The sequence below is a fragment of the Leopardus geoffroyi genome, chromosome D3, assembly GCF_018350155.1.
Source record: "Leopardus geoffroyi isolate Oge1 chromosome D3, O.geoffroyi_Oge1_pat1.0, whole genome shotgun sequence".
In the NCBI taxonomy this organism is placed as follows: Eukaryota; Metazoa; Chordata; class Mammalia; order Carnivora; family Felidae; genus Leopardus; species Leopardus geoffroyi.
The window spans coordinates 30,358,204-30,372,700 of record NC_059339.1 but is presented as its reverse complement, the minus strand read 5'-3'; the positions used below and the strand labels follow the sequence as shown (position 1 = coordinate 30,372,700).

The 14,497-nt window shown below is 38.6% G+C and overlaps 2 protein-coding genes across 14 annotated transcripts in view; one reads left to right on the top strand and one right to left on the bottom strand.

Moving 5' to 3' along the window:
• LOC123588119 (ankyrin repeat domain-containing protein 26-like) overlaps positions 1-14,497 on the bottom strand; it is a 289,757-nt gene that overhangs the window by 4,367 nt on the left and 270,893 nt on the right. The window lies entirely within an intron of this gene.
• LOC123588114 (ankyrin repeat domain-containing protein 26-like) overlaps positions 1-14,497 on the top strand; it is a 116,030-nt gene that overhangs the window by 38,111 nt on the left and 63,422 nt on the right. For 10 of the 13 annotated variants that reach the window (XM_045458414.1, XM_045458412.1, XM_045458409.1 and 7 more), the window contains one exon: positions 5,504-5,670. In XM_045458414.1, coding sequence (XP_045314370.1) covers positions 5,504-5,670 — 167 coding nt within the window. The remainder of the gene's footprint in view (positions 1-5,503; positions 5,671-14,497) is intronic. The other 3 variants (XM_045458415.1, XM_045458417.1, XM_045458410.1) reach the window with 1 other exon arrangement.

Sequence of the window (14,497 nt, the reverse complement as noted above, 5' to 3'; positions counted from 1 at the left end):
TGAGCTGAGCCAAAGTTGGGCACCTAATTGACTAAGTCACCCAGGCCCCCCAAGAATACTTGTTTTAAATGTGACGAAGTCTGAAGGCCAATAAAATGGCAGTAGTGTCCAGAAAAGAATGGGGAAGTAGGAATGGGTGTTTGATTTTCTAATCTGGGGCTATGTGAAGTTCCTGTAATCTCTTAGTGGAGACATCATATAGGTATACAGTTGACCCTTGAACCAGATGGGTTTGGACTGTGGGAGTCCACTTACACACAGATATTTTTCAGTAAATAGAGTACCATCCTGTAAACGTATTTTCTGTTCCTTATGATTTCTTTTTCTTTTCATTATTTCTTTTGAGAGAGAGAGTGAGGACAGAGCACGTGGGTAGGTGAGGGCAGGGTGAGAGAGAGAATCTTAAGCCGATTCACACTGCCAGCGCATTTCTTTCTCTTTGATATTAATTGATTTGGCTGCTAATAATTTAAAGTTTTCCAATTCTCTAGTTACTAATCTTTAAAAAGTACTCAAATGCACTTTAGTGCTCGTTATAAGGGATGGTAAGCTAAATAGTTTTTAAGGTTTGTAACATTAAAAATCATCTAACTTAATTTTTTGGTCGATTTAACATGTAATGAATTGTTTAGTTCCAAGAACTGACAAGCTTAAGTTTATGAGTTCATATTTTCCTTCTGTCTTAGGCTAAGGCAAGTTCGTTTTCACTTCTTACAGGAAGTTACAATCCAGTGACTTGGGAACAACTAAACATAGATTAAGAAAGTTAACAGTAAAATTGTAATTATTTTCTCATTTTTCTTTGTCCGTACTTGATTACTTAAGGATAAGGTGTTTTTACAACCATGTATCCTGGCAGAAAATTCATGTGCAAATCCAAACAAGGAAATTAACCATCCGTTTTTGCAACTGCAAAACGTGACTCAAGAACCAGCAATGGATAAGGAATGTGATAGGGAGCATGATATATCTGTATATTTAAGACACGCTTCTATGCAAAACTTTGAGGAAATGTGGATCAAATAAGGCCAACTAGACTGGAAAAAGAGCTTAAAACTCATCACCAGTGAGTGAAAGCAGAAGTTTGGTGAAATTTGTTAACAATACAGCATTCCTACTCATCTTGAAGAAGAACCACCACAGGGTCACTCTAACAAGGAACCAACTGAAAGGAAATACCTTCGAATTGGACAAATACGGAAGAAGATGCATTTGGAGTGTCTGTCTCGGTAGTATTTCAGGCATTTCCTGAACAAAAAGAGCCTAGTCTTGAAAATGTCATTCTCTCTCATTCATACTCTGGGTGCCCAGAATATGCTTGCCAGTCATCTTCTAAGCTTTCTTTAAATGAAAGCAAATCACCAGGGACATATAAATGAAAACCACACTGAGCTATCACCTCACACCGGTCAAGAGTGGCTAAATGAACAAATCGGGAGACTAGCCATCGGGATGCTGGCGAGGATGTGGAGAAACAAGAACCCTCTTGCACTGTTGGTGGGAATGCAAACTGGTGCAGCCACTCTGGAAAACAGTGTGGAGGTTCCTCAAAAAATGAAAAATAGATCTACCCTATGACCCAGCAATAGCACTGCTAGGAATTTGCCCAAGGGATACAGGAGTGCTGATGCGTAGGGGCACTTGTAACCCTATGTTTATAGCAGCACTTTCTTTTTTTTTTCTTCTTTTTTTTAACGTTTTTATTTATTTTTGAGACAGAGAGAGACAGAGCATGAGCAGGGGAAGGGCAGAGAGAGAGGGAGACACAGAATCCGAAGCAGGCTCCAGGCTCTGAGCTGTCAGCACAGAGCCTGACGTGGGGCTCGAACCCACAGACTGTGAGATCATGACCTGAGCTGAAGTCAGACGTTTAACCGACTGAGCCACCCAGGTGCCCCTATAGCAGCACTTTCAACAATCGCCAAATTATGGAAAGAGTCTAAATGTCCATCACCTGACGAATGGATAAAAAATTGTGGTTTATATACACAATGGAATACTACTTGGCCATGAGAAAGAATGAAATATGGTCTTTTGTAGCAACGTGGATGGAACTGGAGAGGGTGATGCTAAGTGAAATAAGCCATACAGAGAAAGACTGATGCCATATGTTTTCACTCTTTTGTGGTTCCTGAGAAACTTAACAGAAGACCATGGGGGAGGGGAAGTGAAAAAAAAAAAACCCAACAAAAACAACCTTAGAGAGGGAGACAGCCAAACCATAAGAGACTCTTACAAACTGAGAATAAACTGAGGATTGATGGGGGATGGGAGGGAAGGAAGGGTGGGTGATGGGCACTGAGGAGGGCGCCTGTTGGGATGAACACTGGGTGTTGTATGGAAACCAATTTGACAATAAATTTCATATTAAAAAGAAAGAAAGAAAGAAAGAAAGAAAGAAAGAAAGAAAGAAAGAAAGAACATCAGACTATGAAAATGAGAACAAACCAGACATTGAGCATCTTTTTAACAACAATGAGGATTTTTAAAATGATATAGAAAATTAAAAAAAACAAGGATCCCACTAGTTACATTTAAAGTGAAAGAATGCAGAACTTCAGCCAGTCACGATTGAGTTCGATCTTTGATTAAATGATGATTCTGTGTCTTTCTCTCTGCTCTTAAAAATAAATAAACGTTGAAAAAAAAAAAAAATTTAAAGTGAAAGAAGGCCAAGAGTTTGACATGCAAATGGCAAAAAATATGGACCAAAATACCACCGATTGTAAATTAGACCTCAGTCTAGTGATTCAGAGAGCCTTTTGGATTTGTGGCTTGCCTGCTGCGATGTGATGAAACGCACGGTTCAAACAAAAAGGGATGATATTTCTGCTGTCACAAACACTTACGAGAAAACAAACCAGTACAAGACTTTTTTTCCAGAAGCCATTATATGCAGATAATGCCAGTACTCATAACTATAAAAGTATTGATTCTGAATTAGAAGTTGTGAGTTCTTCTTCAGCATCTAGTTTTCCAGCATCTGAAGTATATCTAAGTGAAGACTTACATCAAGATATGCAAAGGTTTAAGAATGAGATAGGCATGTCACAAGTAGAGTTCCTGTCTTTGGAAAGAGAGAAAGTTCAACCTGCAAAAGAGATAGAGGTCCGCCTTGCTGTTACTCTTGTTTTTTCTCTTTAGCAATTATCTGATCCATTCTGATTTTCCACTCAAGAGAACAAGAGTGTGCATGCAATGGAATTGTCTAAATAAGTAATTGTGTCTGGAAATAGATTATTTCTGCTATCTAACAAATAGGAGTTCAGGAAAACATTCTTATGATTTGTTTTCCTTAAAGTTTCTGTGTCAGTCTTCCAAGTAGGATATGAACTGGGAAACTAACTTAGCTATGTAAGTACCATGTGACCTCATGAACCAGAATAACCATAAAGAAACTGCTTAAAAAACATAATAATCTCCAGGTTTTTTAAAAAACATATTGGCGTAAATATAAGTTGCATTTCCATAAACAATAAAATGGGAAAGAAGCAATAACTAAGAGAAGGAAGATACACAAATGTTCCCAGCTAAGGCAATCTATTTATTGCTTCAGTATGTGTCTGTAGACTCTGGGTCTAGGGTTCTTGCTTGTCTAGCTAGACAGCAGCGGGATGCAGGATTACAATGGGAGAGACGGCTAATGTCCCGGAGAACACAGGAGCCCAGAGTAAGGGTCCTTGCTCTGTTTTTATTAGGATCAGAAGGCTTCCAAACATGGTGATGGACGTGCCCAAAGACACAATCAATCTGTGAACATGAACTCATGGGCATGAGGGAAAGGGGGTTTGAAGATATAGGGTGTTAGGGGTTTGGGTCAATATAAAACAAAATCCTGGCGCCTGGCAGATGTGGTTGTTAACAGCAGACCTGAGGCAGCTTCTCTGTTTATCTTAGCTAGTCTAGGGGAGAAGAAGGATGCTACCTCAGGATCCACAAGGCACCTTTCTTTTGCTAATTAGCTCCCCTCTGGGCATCTTCACCCTGCAGCCTATAGCCTACAGCCCTATTTACCTGTTTACCTAATTTGGTCCTTCCTTCCTGTGAAAGCAGCTTTCTGCCATAGTACTAAATTGGGGAGTGTGTCCTCCTGCATATCTAATCTGGTTTCCCTCACACACCTTTGTCTTGGAGCCTTTGCCCCGCCCTCTCTCTATTTAGTTACCTAATCTTGTTTACCCAAACTTGGGTGTGAGCATCCTATGGCTTTGTAATTTTTTATGCCTGGTTAACCCATCAGTGCAGGCTCAGGGAATTCCTAAGCTTATTGCCCACAAATATATGCAGTCTTGTCTGCTTTACTCACAATCTTGGAACTTAGAATTTCAACATGACCCCTTTGACATAGGCTTAATAACAGCTATTTGTATTATCACCGCTTTTTTCCCCACATTTTTAAAATCATCATTCTCAGATGTCTCCGTTGAGTCAAACCTTCACTTTATGTTCAGTAAAGTATGATACCTTTTGGCCTGTATGATTTTTACCATGTAGGTAGCATAAACCTTCAGCAAAGCTTCAGTATTGAACTCCAAGGGAGAAAACTGAGTTTTGAGATGTGTGGAGTTTAGAAATAGACAAAACCTAGAGATACCCTCCTTTGGAAGAATAAGTAGCTAATCCCCTCGTCCCCTATCAAGGTATTAATTTACGGTGCCAAAGTCACACTCTTCATGCATCTGATTAACTTAATGAATTTGTGGTCATTTCTCTGAGTCAGCATTCAAGAATCGTATCATCTCTTTTGGCGCCATAAAATGCTAGGTAATGCCACTTTAGGAACTTGGGACAAATCATTTAACCTTTTTGAGTTTTACTCGCGTTATCAGTAGCAAATGGAATTAAAGGTAATCATTACGTTTATACCCTCTCCCTATAAAATGTTATGGTTATTGAATGTGAGATTCGGAGAGCATTACTAATTTCCCAGAATTGCACCCTAACGTCCGTTTCACTTTGTTCCTTTTGTGTTGTGGCAAACTTTGGTTCATAAATTTTAGGGGACACTGTCACTTTTTTTGAGAACCTTAGGATCCAAAAGAAAAAGAATTGTAAAAGGCAGTCAGGGAAAGAATAGCTCCGTGCAGAAAGAGGAAGGCTCCCTGTTTTTGTTACTGGAGCACCTCCATGTCCCATGTTTTAAATCTGGCTGTTGTGTAAAACCCAGGTGGTAAGGATAGAAAAGGACAAATTTTGTCTTTTGTCTTTTTATTTCTTTGTATCTCTTGGTCAGATGGGGTGGGGGTGGGTGGGGAATTCTCGGTAGCAAAGTGTGGATATGAATAAGAGTACAAAATTAAGAAAGCCCTTTTAGAAATATTGGTAACTTCTGCTTTTTTAAATTTCAACACAAATGAAGCAGAGTTTATAAAAATTACAGTTACTTGTAATGATAAAGTAAACACAAAATATTTTCCTCCATTGAATTTATGACAAACTGTCAGCTGATAAAATTAATGAAAAAAAACTTCTTTTTATTGACTAAAGTAACAATTACCTTTAGTATCAAGTTCCATTAAAGGTTGAAGAAAAAAAGAAGCACAGAGGAAGTGACGTGGAAGTATCAGAAAACATACATGATGCTGCGGCTGCTGGATTAATTCCACAAAGACAGAATGGAAAAACTGATAACCATCAATTGCCTATTACAGAAAAAAAAGATTCTGATAGGTAAGCCTATAGCAATATTTAAATAGTAGGTAATTGCTATTTTCCTATGCAACAAACTTTTCTAGTTTGAGCTAGTGTTCACGATGAACAAATTTCGTATTTTTCGTGGAGATATTTCATCCTACGTGCTAATGAGAAAAATGTAAATACCAAGGAGATACCATTTTTTGCGGTCATAGTATTTTATTGAAATAAATAAATATTTATTTTTGCGGTCATAAATATTTTATTGAAAAAATAACCAAAGTTAGGAAATGTGAGGAAAATGACATTCTTAGACACTGTGGCTGGATGAAATTGGTAACTCCTTTTTGAAAGGCGATTTAACGGTGTATTTCAAAATTTCAAATATGTCGGGGCACCTGGGTGGCTCAGTTGGTTAAGCGTCCAACTTCGGCTCAGGTCATGATCTTGCACTTCACGAGCTTGAGCCTTGCGTCAGGCTCTGTGCTAACAGCTCAGAGCCTGGAGCCTGCTTCAGATTCTGTGTCTCCCTCTCTCTCTGCCCCTCCCCTGCTTGTGCTCTGTCTCTGTCACTGTCAAAAATAAATAATATAACATGAGAAAAATATTTCAGGTAGGTCATCCCTTTATTCCAATGGTTTCGTTGCCAGGACTGGGTCCTTCTGAAATACGTGACTTCTATAAGCCAGCGCGTGTGCCTGTGCGTGCAAACACACACACACACACACACACACACACACACACACACACACACTGTAAGGGCATTTATTATATATTATTACATATACAAAATAGGACAGATATATTAAGGTTACTTATATAAATACGTTACATGTATATGTGAAGGATATTTATTATAGCATTCCCATATCAAACCTTTGGAGATAGTCTAAATGTTTATTTACTTATTTTGAGAGACAGGCAGAGAATGTGCACACTCAGGAGCCCAAGCATCGAGGGGGGCAGAGACTGAGAGGGAGAGAGAGAGAATCCCAAGCAGACTCCACGTTAACAGTGCAGAGGCCAACACAGGGCTCGATCTCACGACCACAAGATCATGACCTGAGCCAACATCAACAGTCAGATGCTCACCAGACTGAGCCACCTAGGTGCCCCAGAGATAGGCTAAATATCCATTCATTAATAAGGACGTTAAGTTTCACTTCTATAAAGTAATGGAATATGTGACCATTATAAAAGATGAATTTAGGTCTATGTGTCCTGATGGTTTAACAAAGTATATTTAAAGCATTTGGCTTGGTTTGATGTCATGTCTTATGCACATTTTGTTAGAATACTTTTAATATCTACTGAATTGCAAAAGGAAGTTCCCTGCTACACTGGCAGTCTATTTCATTACCAACAAAATTGCTAGTCGTTAGATTTTTGGTTTTGTTTCCCAGTGCATGAGTGCTCCAATGTTGGACCCTCAGCTTCATCTGCATATTGCCAAGAGGTTTCACGTGGCAACATGTCTCATATTCTATATAAACATTTCATGACCCCTGTGCTATAAACCAAGATGCTGATAATGCAATGAATCGTTTTCATAAAGGTACCTTGCTTGCATGCCATTTTCCTGCCTTTTTAGAGAATATATTTCAACATGCACCACACCAAATTTTTCAACAGTGCCTTCATGTTATATAATTGATGTCAATTCAGTTTACAAAGTAGGACTATTTTCTGCATTCCCACCCCCTGTTACTTCTGTGTATAAAATTTTAATGTGACTAATTACTTTGGATGGTATATAATAGCCTGGAGTTAGGTGACTTTTTAAAAGTGTTTATTTTGAGAGAGAGAGCGAGCGAGCATGCACACACGAGTGGGGGAGGGGCAAAGAGAGAGAGGGAGAGAGAGAATCCCAAGGAGGCTCCGTGCTGTCAGTGCAGAGCTCGATGCTAGAGATCCTAGAGATCATGACCTGAGCCGAAATCAAGAGCTGGACGCTTCATGGACTGGGCCACCCAGGTGCCCTTAGAGTTCAATAATTTTTATCAAGCACAAAATACTGCCCTTGAAACTTAGTTTTTCCGTGGTCTTTCTAAGCATGAGAAAAATGGTAATCAGCTTATATAATATTATATATCTAGAAAAATTTTAAGGAGTCTTCTCATTGTATAATTTTGTGAGTTATTTAGTACCTTGGTGTGGCATTTAAAAAAAGCAAAAAAAAAAAAAAAAAACCCCAAAAAACTAGTGTTGCATATATGCAATTTTTAAGACTTCCAAATATTACAAATTACTACCTAATCATTATGTAACAATTGAAAAGTACAGCAATAATAGAAAATTAGATCAACCATGACCATTTCACTTAGCTATGAAATCCTTCAAGAGCCTTCTTCACTCTTTGATCCTGATTTCCCTCCCTCCCATCCACTCTTGAATTCATTGTAGCAATTTTCCCTCTCCCTCCTCCAGAATTGTTTTTTCAAGGTTACCACCGATTTTCACTTTACTAAATCTAAACATAATTTCATACATCTCATTTGACTTAACCTTTCAGCAATATTTGACCCAATGGAAAACTCTCTCCTCCCAAATTCTGTCTCCATGTTGCTTGTAGGATATCACTCACTCACCTGATTTTGCCGCTGCCTTTCTAGTCTGTACACCTCAGCCTGGTTTGCTTGTTTCTCCTCGTCCCCCCATTTATGTCTTTTAACCCATTGATGTCTTCTAGGAATTGGCCTTTGATTTTCCTTCTCTTGACTTTTACTATCTTGTATATTCTAATGATCCTCAAGTTTATATCTCCAGCCCGGATCTCTCTCCATAATTCCAGGCCCGCATATCAAACTGCCTACTTGATACCTCTTTCTGGATAGCTATTGCAAACTTAACATGTCCCAAATTGAACTCCTGATATTCTTTCTTAATATTTGCCTTTCATGTCTTTCCTAATTGGGTTAATAACAGTTCTATGAGTTGCTCTGCCAAAAAAACTTGGTATCATCTTTGAGTCCTGTCTTTTTTTTTTTTCTTTTTCTTTTTCTTTTTCTTTTTCTTTTTTTTTTCTTTTTCTTTTTCTTTCTCTTTTCTTTTTCTTTTTCATACACATCACATCTCATCTGTCAGAGAATCTTGTCCGGTCTTCCTTCAAATATATCCAGAATCCAAACACATCTTCCATGACCAAGAGACTATCATCTGTTGTTTATATTGGAGTACTAGGTAACTAACTGGTCTTCTTGTTTGTCTGTTTCTTCTTTTGTTTTTCCTGTTTCCGTTAATTCTAAACACATTGGATCTAGTAAAACGTAAGTCAGATTGTGTCCTTCCTCTGCTCAAAGCCTAATTGCCTCCCATTTCACTCAGAGTACATGCCAAAACTCTTCCTAATGCCGACAGGGCCTATATATGATCAGGTGTCTCCTCCTCTCTCTCTCTGATTTGAACTCTTTTCTACCCCTTTCATTCTGTCCAGCCATACTGAATTTCTCACTACTCTTTCAGTACTTCGGACATACTTCTGTACTTGCTGTTGACTCTATCTGGAATGCTTTCCCTCAGATACCTCATGGCTTGCTTTTTCCTTTTTTGTTTGTTTTTTCTTTCAGTTTTGTGCTTAACAGTCACTTTCTCAGCAAGGCCTTTCTTGGCCATCCTGACTAGTACTTCAACTACCCTTTTCCCTATAACACTGCAAAATGTGATTTCTCTGCTTTAGTTTTTCTCCTCTAATACTGTATGTTTGGCCTGTGTAGCTTATTGTTATTGTAGGTTTACTTCACTCATGAGTAGGATTGTTATCTGTTCATTGCCGTGTCCTCAGTGCCTAGAAAATGTTCTAGTCTCTATAGCACTTATTCAGTAATGTTTATTGAGTGAACGGAGTTTAACCTGTGTGTATTGTTTTTAACATAATACTAGTCCTCACTTTTACAAAGTTTGGTGTGGGCTCATTCTGACAACTAAACCTGCCAGTTATATACATTTTTTGGATTTTGGGGGGCCCAATATTGTGTTTAATTGCTACTTATCCTTTTAGTTGTATTTATGTTAGTTTTAATTATGGTGAAATGTATCAAAGGACTAGCAAGCTTCCTTTATATTTAATAAGGAAACTAAAATATGGTGGCAAATTATTATACGACTTTAAAGATTCTTGCCAAAGGATTATGAGCTCCTCAAGATCAAGTTGGAATTTATCGCTTACAAATAAGAGCGAGCTATGCTGGTTAGGTATAGTCTTTCCTAACAGAGGAGTCTGCTATTCTTATACAGGGTTTGGGGAAGAGTGGAGTTTAAGGATTGGGGGACTTTCAGAAAATTAAATGGTTTGTCATCATTTGAAGCACCATGCTTCTTCGGGTGCTTGGAGACTGTTGTGGATTGGTTGGCACACTGAAGCATGTGTATTGGAGTGATTTTTGTCCTTTATTGGCTGTCTTTCAGAAGGAAGGAGCTGAAATGGATTGGTTGGTGAGTAGGGCTGGTGGGCATTGATTAACATGTTTAAAACTGATTCTGGTGGCTTCTTGTTACCATGGCTACATGTTAGGGGGTTTTTGTTTTGTTTTGTTTTGTTTTGTTTTGTTTTGTTTTGTTTTGTTTTTTCTAAGTTTGAGGTGGCTTTCACCAGATGTTTTCTACTTAAAAGTTGCTTCTATTGACTGGGTTCAAAATGAAAGCTATTTGAAATTCTATAATTACAGATTCATTTTTGAAGTTTGGGTCGAGAGGAATTGTTTGATAATTGCTTTCAGAAAGATTCTTCTTTTCTTGGATGTTATTTCAACAAGAAAAGTTATCTGTATAACAGTTTTTTGAAAAAAAAAACACAATTGCTAGTTTTGTTTTTGTTTTTGGTGCTCTTCGGGGCTCATGTTTAAGTCCTAAATAATCTGTGGGAAATTTCATTCTTTTTGGAAATGTACGTAGCTGTATGGTAATAATATTCTGTTGCATGCATTTAGTCCATGAAAAAAGAATTATAATTTTCTTTTTGGTGAATCTCCCAGTATTTTCTATCAGGACTAGATATTAGGCTAAAAGGATACAAAAGTTACCAAATCATTTTTTTTTTAATTTTTTAAACGTTTATTCATTTGGAGAGACAAAAAGTGAGAGTGGGGGAGGGGCAGACAGAGGGGGAGACAAAGATTCCGAAGCAGGCTCCAGGCTCTGGGCTGTCAGCACACAGCCCGATGTGGGGCTCGAAGCCACAAACCCTTAGATCACAAACTGAGCCAAAGTCATACACTTAACGGACTGAGCCATCCAGGCGCCGCAAACTATTTTTTTTTTAAACAAAAGGATAACTACTCAGATGATTGCTATTTTTGAGCGATAGATAATGACATATGAGTACTTTTGAATTTTTGAAGTTTTTCCAGATTTATGAGATATAAGTAACATACATCTGTGTAACTGTAAGGTATACCTGTGTTAATTTGATACACTTTTATATTGTCAAATGATTACCACAATAGTGTTAATACTTCCATCACCTCACATAATTATCCTTTCTTGTTTGTGATGATCTACTCTTGTAGCAACTCTCAAATGATATGATACAGTATTGTTCACTGTAATCACCATCCTGCGCATTAAATCCCCAGAATTTATTAATCTTGTAACAGGTAGTTTGTACCCTTTGACCAATATCTACCCATTTCTCACAGCCTCCTAACCCTGGCAACACCAGTCTGTTCTGTTTTCCGTGCAATTTTTTTTTTTTAATTCCACATATAAGTCAGATCATACAGTACTTGTCTTCCTGTGTCTGACTTCTTTTCACTAAGCATAAAGCCCTCCAGTTTCACTCATGTTGTCACAAATGGCAGGATTTCCTTCTTGCTTGTGGCTGAAAATATTCCATTGTAAATGTAATACCATATTTTTTAATCCATGGATCCATTGATGGATGCTTAGGTTGTTTCTTGACTATTGTAAACAACGCTGCAATAAACAGAGGGCTGCAGCTATTTCTCCAAGGTAAGGATGTCATGTCTTTAAGATAGATACCCAGAAATGGGATTATTGGCTCCTATGGAGGTTCTATTTTTAGTGTGTTGAGGAGCCACCATACTGTTTTACATAGTGGCTATCCCAATTTACAGTCCTACAGCAGTACAAGGAATTCCTTTCCTGTACATCCTTGCCAACGATATCTCTTGTCTTTTTGACAATAGCCATTTTAATAGGTCAAAGTGATATCTATATACTGCAGTTTTGATTTGCATTGCCTTGATGAGTAGTGATATCGAGCACCTTCTTGTGTACCCTTGGCCATCTGAATATGTTCTGAGAAGAGACGTCTATTAAGGTGCCTTGCCCAGTTTTTAATTATATTTGTTTTTAGCTGCTGAGTTGTACGAATTCCTTACACATTTTAGATATTGACGTTTTTCATATTTGTAGCTTGTGAATGTTTTCATCCTTTCCATAGGTTGCCTTTCCGCCATGTTGCTTGTTTCTTTTGCTGTGCGGAAACATTGTTGATTGCATTGGTTGTTTTTGCTTTTATTGCTTGTACTTTGGATGTCCTATCCTAAATCATTCGTAAGATCTATGCCAAGGAGCTTTTATCCTGTGTTTTCTTCTAGGAGTTTTATGATTTAAGATTTTATATGGAAGTCGTTATTTGAGTTTGGGTTAACTTTTGTGAGTGGTGTAAGGTAGAGGCACAGTTTTATTCTGTTGCATGTTAATATCCACTTTTCTCAGCATCATGTATTGAAGAGATTACCTTTTCTCTTTGGAGTATTCTCGGGTCTCTTAACAAAGAGACTTTAGGCATGGGTTTTTAGTTGGCTTTATGCATGGGTTTATTTCTGGGTTCTTGATTCTGTTTCCTTCATCTTTGTGTTTGTTTTTGTGCAACTTCATACGGTTTTGATTACCATAACTTTGTAGTAGTTTGACACCAGCAAGTGTGATGCTTCCAGCTTTGTGCTTTGGCTATTTGGGGTCTTCTTGGTTCCTTACACATTTGAGGAATGCTTTTCCTATTTCTGTGAAAAAGGTCATTGGAATTTTGACAAGGATTGCATTGACTCTGTAGGTGGTTTCAGGTAATGTGGATATTTAATGATACTAATTTTTCTAATCCATAAACAACGGGGTATCTTCCCATTTGTTTGTGTCTCTGTTGTTTCTTTTACAATGTCTTGTAGTCTTCACTGTACCTATCTTTCAGAAAGTCCTTGATTAAATTTATTCCAAAGTATTTTGTTCTTTTTCATGTTTTGGGGAAGGGGATTTTTTCCTTATATTTCTTTTTCAGCTATTTCATTGTTATTGTGTAGAAATGCAACTGATTTCTTGATGTTGATTTCGTAATTTTGTTTTACTAAATATAATCTATTGTCAAATTGGTTTCCATACAATACCCACTGCTCATCCCAACAGGTGCCCTTCTCAATGCCCATCACCCACTTTCCCCTCTCCCCCATCTCCTATCAACCCTTAGTTGATTCTCAGTGTTTACGAGTCTCTTATTGTTTGCCTCCCTCCCTCTCTGTAACTTTCCCCCCCCCCCCCCCCCCCATGGTCTCCTGTTAAGCTTCTCAGGATCCAGATATAAGTGAAAACATATGGTATCTGCTTTCTCTGCCTGACTTATTTCACTTCGCATAATACCCTCCAGTTCCATCCACGGTCAGATTTCACTCTTTCTCATTGCCAAGTAGTATTCCACTGTATATATAAACCACATCTTCTTTCTCCATTCGTCGGGTGATGGACATTTAGGCTCTTTCCATAATTTGGCGATTGTTGAAATTGCTGCTGTAAACATTGGGGTACATGTGCCCCTATGCATCAGCACTCCTTATCCCTTGGGTAAATTCCCAGCAGTGCTATTGCTGGGTCATAGGGTAGTTCTATTTTTAACTATTTGAGGGACCTCCACATTGTTTTCCAGAGTGGCTGCACCAGTTTGCATTGCCACCAACAGTGCAAGAGGGTTCCTGTTTCTCCACATCTTCGCCAGCATCTGTAGTCTCCTGATTTGTTCATTTTAGCCGGTCTGACCAGCGTCAGGTGGTATCTCAGTGTGGTTTTGATTTGTATTTCCCTGATGAGGAGTGACATTGAGCATCTTTCCATGTGTCTGTTGTCCATCTGGATGTCTTCTTTGGAAAAGTGTCTATTCATGTCTTCTGCCTATTTCTTCCCTGGATTATTTGTTTTGTGGGTGTGGACTTTGCTGAGTTCTTTACAGATTCTGGACATTAGCCCTTCCTTTATCCAATATGTCATTTGCAAATACCTTCTCCCATTCTGTCGGTTGCCTTTTGGTCTTGTTGATTGATTCCTTTGCAGTGCAGAAGCTTTTTATCTTGACGAGGTCCCAATAGTTCATTTTTGCTTTTAATTCCCTTGCCTTTGGAGATGTGTCAAGTAAGAAATTGCTGCGGCGGAGGTCAAAGAGGTTTTTTCCTGCTTTCTCCTCTAGGGTTTTGATGGTTTCCTGTCTCACATTCAGGTCCTTCATCCATTTTGAGTTTATTTGTGTGTATGGTGTAAGAAAGTGGTCTAGTTCCATTCTTCTGCATATTGCTGTCCAGTTCTCCCAGAAGAAAGAGACTGTCTTTTAATTTTTGTTTTTCAACGTTTATTTATTTTTGGGACAGAGAGAGACAGAGCATGAGCGGGGGAGGGGCAGAGAGAGAGGGAGACACAGAATCGGAAACAGGCTCCAGGCTCCGAGCCATCAGCCCAGAGCCTGACGCGGGGCTCGAACTCACGGACTGCGAGATCGTGACCTGGCTGAAGTCGGACGCTTAACCGACTGCGCCACCCAGGCGCCCCTGTCTTTTTTTTTTTTTTTTTTTCCATTGGATACTCTTTCCTGCTTTGTCAGTGCTTCGTTGGCCATACATTTGTGGGTCTACTTCTGGGGTCTCTA